Raw genomic sequence first — 7128 nt, forward strand, 5'->3', positions numbered from 1 at the left:
GTAAAATAACATTTGATGGCACCTTTAAATAAATGTTCAGTGATATCTCCCAAAGATTTTTGAATTTTGGCGCAATTTTTCTCTATATATTGTCGATATGGCAACTAGTAAATATGCTAAGTTTCTTCATGCTAGCATGTGTGGAAGTATTTAAACCCCACGTTTGTGCCCTGCGCTCCCCTACTAACAGAGTGAATATTGCTGTTTATTTTTAAAGCTCTTTTAAGAATGAACATAGCTTAAAGAATAATAATACCTATAAATACGCAATATGTCTTGTGTTTTTTAGTGATGGAGTGAACTGTCGATCTTCGGATTCTGCTGATCGGTAAAACCGGTTCAGGAGTGAGCGCTTCTGGAAACACTATCCTAGGTGAAAATGTGTTTCAATCCAGTCGGAGCCTGACCTCCATCACTGACAGATGCCAAACACACACGGCTGAAGTGTCAAACAGAAGAGTTACTGTGCTGGACACTCCAAACTTCTTTAATTCATCTAAAATTGATCTGAGTGTGGAGTTGAAGAGAGGACTGAACATGTGTTCTCCGGGAATTCATGTGATCCTTCTGGTTCTCCCTTTACACACTTTCACTCAGCAAGATGTGGATACCCTGTTTTTATTCAAGCAGATGTTTGGAGTGAAGGCCATGAAACACACATTTGTCCTCTTCACACACGGAGAAGAACTTCAGAATAAATCTCTTGATCAACTAATAAGACAAAACGCAGAGCTGTCCAAACTAACAGAAGAGTGTGGAGGGAGATTTAACCTGCTGAACAACAAAGATCTGAACAACAGAGATCAGGTCAATAAACTCCTGATGAAGATCCAACGAATGGTGTCTGACAATCAAAACAGCTGCTACACGTTACAGATGTTTAAAGATCAGTCGCTCAGAGTATTTCTGCTGAGATTTATGAAGCCCAAATACCTGTATGCAGTCAGTGTTGTTATTGTGTTTGCTCTGGGTTGTGTTAATATGAGGAATGAAGGTTCATTTGATGTTAAATCATTTCTGTATGGCTGTGCTGGAGGTGTGTTGTCAGCAGTGACAGGAGCCGCTTCAGGAGCCGTTTGCACACAGATATACAACAATCACAGGATCAGGAGATTCACTGAAGTACATCTGAAATCTGATCTGCTGGAAATCATGTGTGGTTGTGCTGCTGGAGGGATCACAGGGTGTTTTGTGGGTCCAGCAGGTTTATCAGCTACATTATTGAGAGGAACACTGGGGGGTGTTGGGGTTCCACTCTTCTGGAATTTGCATGATAAAATATTATATTGATATTATGGATGATTATAATAAATGGATGCACAGACAGTTCATTGTGCAGAATGTAATAAACCAACAGTATCTTCAGTGAATGAATAGCTGTTTGAATGGACAACTTACAAGTTTTGTTGGGCTTAAAGGGATAGTTTACAAAAAAATGAAAAACCCATCATCATTTATTTAACCTCATGTTGCTCTAAACCGGTATGAGTTTCTTTGTTCTGCTGAACACTAAAAAGATATTGTGAAGAATGTTTGTTACCAGACAGTCAGCCATTGACTTCCTTCCTTCCTTTCTTTTTTGTTGTTGGATGAACTGAAGAATGAACAATTTTATTTAATATTTTTTACTAAACAATATTTTAGTGACTGGACATATTGAGTCAAATGATCCATATATATTTGATTCATAATCAACTTTATTTTTATTGTACCTTTAAAGCAACAAGGAGGTTTACAGACCTGCAGAATTCAGCTTCAACCCTGATTAAACACACCTAAACCAGCTAATCAAGCTGAAAATGCATATTTTCCTACTATATTCTGGTGAAAAGTAGTACATGAAAAGAGTCCCTTATAACATATTCCATATATTTCTGATCAACACATTTTTGTGTAAACTGTGATACCATGCAACAAAGATGCATTAAATTGATCAAAAGTGACAGTTTTGTGACATTTATAATGTTACAAAAGAATGTTTTAATAAATGTAATTATACTATTCATTTAACTTTCTATTCATCAAAAAATCCCGAAAAAAAAATCACCATTTCTACAAAGATCTGAAGCAGCACAAATGTTTTCAACATTGATAATAATAATCAGAAATGTTTCTGAAGGATCATGTGACACTGAAGACTGTAGTAAAGATGCCAGAAATAAAGACAACATGGCAAATGTATATGTTTATTTTCTGAAATGCTATTTTCTGACTGGCTTGTGGCATGAGAGCAATCACATTATATATATTAAATTATTATATTTAAAATCATCTTTTCTTTGGCCAACAACAGATACATCATTACAGACTGTATTAAATGCACCTGGTGTTAGTCAGTTAGGCCTTTTAAATTAAATGGAAGAAGCAATAAAAGGACAGACTGTAAATGTTACGGTAAAAACTTATTAATTTGTTAATGATAAGTTGCTTTAATGAGTAAATATAATGGGATATATTATCTTACTCTGTAAGAGATTTCACATTAGATGTTTTTTCATCGAAGTAACTTTTTTCTTTTAAATTAATATTTCTTACAAATTACTAAATTAAACTAATGACTATTTGTATGCATGTTACCATGATGGTGTTTTATACATGTGTGCAAGACACAGTGCACCTTCTGTAAATTAGTCTTTACTTCAATTTATTCAATTTGCTTGTTTTATGGAGGTTATCAGTATATTATAAAGGTTCAAGGCAGATTTTAGTACTTTGGATGTTTGGTATTTTAACATTATAAAACAGGTAGTTCCGGCTCTTGATTCTGATTGGTTGAGCCGCATTTGAAGCTGTTGTAAAATTCCCAAAAACATAGAGCTGACCGCATTACATGTATCAATTTACTGACAACAATAGGAAACATAAATGAGTTAAAGAATGAATAAAAGTAACCATCACAATAAATAAATGCATATACAAGTCAACAACACACAAAACAAAGCTTTATTCAAACTTATTGTTCTGACAATCAGTTATTTACAGGTTGTGAACCATCTCACACAGCTGTGCCAATTCTGTGGCTTTATTCTGATCAAGCAGCTGATGAACACCTTCATCCATCATGTCCCTCACTGCTGCTCTTCTCAATGGGGACATCATTGATCCAGAGGATGAGGAAGATGATGATGGACCGCTGAACCCCTCAACCTTGAAGCAGGAGTGGGAGAAGATGTGCTGGAGAATCTGGCTGCTGTTGTGTCATGTGCTCTCCATCAGCATGACTAAATAAACAGATTAAAACATTTCACAATTCATTCATGTCAGAATTCAGTTTCTTGCCATACTAAATTGCATATTTATACAATTAAAGGCTAATTTTTGTCTTGGCTTCATTACTTTTGTGGTGTGGTGGTCTAAACCACTGAGCTGGTCAGCAGAAGGTTGCTGGTTCGATCTCTGCAGCGTCTCCTCCAGTGTGTCCTTGATCAAGACACTTTCCTCCAGGTTACTCCAGCGGGATCATCCCTGTAATAAAAGCACTGTAAGTCACATCGGATAAAAGCATCTGTCAAATGTACAAATGTAAATGTGATTTTTGTAAATCCTTTTTTCTAGTGTATATTATAGTTATAATACTATAATATAAATGCGTACATACATTTAATACAATTTTTATTTGTGTATTTACATTACTGTACATTCATGTAATGTTAGCATGTTGACAACAGTGTATTCTACATAATAGCACAAATTCATCACTCAGATGTCTATTTTATGTTATGATGTGCTCATCATCTGCAATACTTAGTGAATATTTTCCTGTCAGATGTTAAATAAACATTTAGTAGGCATCTAGTAGTCTATGTATGTGAATCTGGCTGTGGTTAGTAGTGGAGTGATGAGGTCCTCTGCTGGTGGACTGGTGTAACTGCAGTCTTGACAGTTGATTTATTCACAATTACACGTAAGCTGGGAATTCAGCTCTTTTCCTCTCGCAGGCTAAAAGAAAACTATATAATAACATTAAGGTGTGCATTTAGTTTTCTGACAGACATTCTGAGCACAATTAATTGCAAAAAAGGTACCAGGAAAATCAATGAGCCTTACCACACAGTCAGCCAGTCATCCATTACAAATTAAACCTGACGATATTAATCTGTCTGACACAAAAATAAATAAATTGATAGATAAAATGTTTATTTGAGTCCAAATGACTATTATATTACAGATTACAACAATGAAAAACCTTAAAGAAGCAATGCACAAAATATTTGGACAAAGCAACAAAACGCTATAATAGCCTGCATTTTAAATATAAAAATTAATTTGGTGACTATAATCTATTACAAATAACAAATAACCACTTTTGGTCTGGGATAAGATCAGCAAATTATTAGTAAAAGATTATTACATTTTGATGAAATGTCAGTATTTTTTTCAACTTTAATTGTGGGTGCAAAAATTCAGCGTTAGTTCAGGCAGGCCTCATAATAGTCAAGCTCCGCTATCAGCTGATCCGGTTTCTTTGGACTTTATTGGCAACTCTAAAATAAGGCGCATTACTTTAAACGCAGCTTCCATCTCTCTGCTTGCTTGGCTGCTTACAACCCACCTCCTCCCCAGCTCCTCCTTAAACTTGTGTTTAACTTAATCAGTGTCATTCTGTTGTCATTGATGCAGCTCTGTTCTCAATAGGGGGATTTTCTGCTGCTCTCCTAGTTTAAAAAAAAAATGGGAGGTTGTCCCCAGAAGCTGCTGCTGTTTCCGGTCTTGGCTTTCATGGAGCTCATGAAAAGGACTGCCCAGATAGCAACACTGTATCGGCCCAGATCCGGCCCACATCTGGCACATGCGGGATGATGATCTGGCCCACATGTGGCAGGAATGATGGCACTTGGGCGGACCGCTCCTGTTTGCCAGATCTGGGCCACAAGCAGGCCACAAAAATGCCAAATGTCAGCCAAGAGCAAAGAACTGGACTTTATCTGATCCACAAAATCTTATATATTATTTATAGAGTCATCTCAGCATTAACAATTCTGTTTTCAAGCAGAATCACTGAAGGAAAGAGGGAAACAGAAAAAAAGAGATGAGGAGAAACACAAGAACTACAACTGACTTCAGTCACAGCCTTAGAGGAAATCAACTGAAGATAAAAAACATGAAATCTCTGAAGATCTGATTCAACAACTCCACAAACAGCATTACCAGCTTCACTTATTACTAACCTGACTGACTTTATTTCTGTCACACGTCTACAGAAGCTCTTACTGAGAATTAACAGAAGTTTAACTCTCATGTTTGTTTCATTTCAGGTTACCATGATGGTGATTGATGTTTCCATTAGTTGGCCTCTTAACTTTATACATATATAACTGTCTCTTCTGTGGCAGTGTTTATGTCAAACGCATTAGCAGCTGCAGCAACAGAAATTGAAATGAAATCAGGTATTAGCTGTTGATGATTTTACTATCATTGTGAAATGCCCTAAATGACCAATGATGTTATTTAGATGAAAAAAAAAAAAACGGTTTTGCGTTATTAAGACACTAACATTATAAACACTGTTTCTGTAGCATGAGCTTGAACTGTATTGCAGAAATTTATATTTTTATTATTTTTTTAAAAAGGCACTTTGAGATGACACACTAAGACATCAAGAATCAGCACATGAATCTCAACTATGGTGACAATCAAAAGCATCGTGTAGCCGCAATGCATGCTGGGTACTATAGTACAAATCTCCCAGAATGCATCAGAGCATTATGCAGCTGATCTGATCTGAAATGTTTTGTTTATTGTCACCATCGTTGAGACACATATGCTGATTACTGATATCTGTGTTTGTCAATGTAGTTTTCCTTCTTGTGTTTCTATTTATTTTCATCTTTCAACTGATTTCTGCAATATATCTGAATCTCTTTTTGCAGTAACATTTATATTCAATTATTATGACTTAAGTGAAGCAGGCTATTTCATGATGATTACAAAATCATCAAGAGTTAATAATGATCACATGATCATACTTCAGTTTTCTTTGCTACTGCTAACGTGTTTGACAGACACACTACCACAGCAGCCAGAGAAAACAAATATATATGTTAAAAGTTAAGAGGCCAACTAATGGAAACATCAATCACCATCATGGTAACCTGAAATGAAACAAACATGAGAGTTAAACTTCTGTTAATTCTCAGTAAGATCTTCTGTAGACGTGTGACAGAAATAAAGTCAGTCTGGTTAGTAATAAGTGAAGCTGGTAATGCTGTTTGTGGAGTTGTTTAATCAGATCTTCAGAGATTTAATGTCTTTTATCTTCAGTTGATTTCCTCTAAGGCTGTGGCTGTTGTAGTTCTTGTGTTTCTGCTCATCTCTTTTTTTATGTTTCCCTCTTTCCTTCAGTGATTCTGCTTGATAACAGGATTGTTAATGCTGAAATGACTCTATAAATAATATATAAATATTTTGTGGATCAGATAAGGTCCAGTTCTTTGCTCTTGGCTGACATTTGGCATTTTTGTGGCCTGCTTGTGGTCCAGATCTGGCAAACAGGAAAAGTGCCATCATTCCTGCCACATGTGGGCCAGATCATCATCCCGCATGTGCCAGATGTGGGCCAGATTTGGGCCGACACAAAGTTGCTATCTGGGCGAGTTGCACGATTCTGGATAAAATGAGAATAAAGGTTTCTTTTTGTTTCTTTTTTGTTGTTGTTTTTGTTTGTTTCAAATAGAAATCATGCTTCTCCCACGATTCTGAATAGACAATTAAACAAAATAGCCTATAATTATTTACTAGAGGACAAAATATTAATTGCTGCAGACAATTTAATTTAATTATTTAAAAAATGGGTTTGAATGAATGATTCAATGACTCACTCATAACTACTTCACTTGTATTATTAGTGGATTAAACAATGTTTTTGAACAAATCTTTTGAATGAATCATTCATTGTCAAATACATTTTAACAGTCACTTGTCGCCTCCTAGTGCCATAACGATGTAATTGACACAACCGTTATTTGAAGCACCAAGTTAGTTTTAAAATGTGATTTGATCTGTTTGAATCGAGATCGCGATCTGTAGACACATTGATGTGCACGTGTCAGTGGGCTTAAACAGATCGCCCTTTACAGCAGATTTAGTTCAAAAACAACTGACAGTTGTGACCTAAATATGATTTTCAGT

General features: G+C 35.8%; 1 protein-coding gene across 1 annotated transcript; it reads left to right on the plus strand.

The window, feature by feature from the left end:
- Window positions 1-315: 315 nt before the first annotated feature.
- LOC137003398 (GTPase IMAP family member 9-like) lies at window positions 316-1290 on the plus strand (the record flags this gene model as incomplete). The annotated part of the gene is made up of 1 exon (XM_067363543.1): window positions 316-1290. A coding segment is annotated over one exon (975 nt), but the record flags the coding sequence as incomplete, so codon positions are not given.
- Window positions 1291-7128: the final 5838 nt, after the last annotated feature.

Source organism: Chanodichthys erythropterus, chromosome 3, assembly GCF_024489055.1.
Source record: "Chanodichthys erythropterus isolate Z2021 chromosome 3, ASM2448905v1, whole genome shotgun sequence".
Taxonomy (NCBI): domain Eukaryota; kingdom Metazoa; phylum Chordata; class Actinopteri; order Cypriniformes; family Xenocyprididae; genus Chanodichthys; species Chanodichthys erythropterus.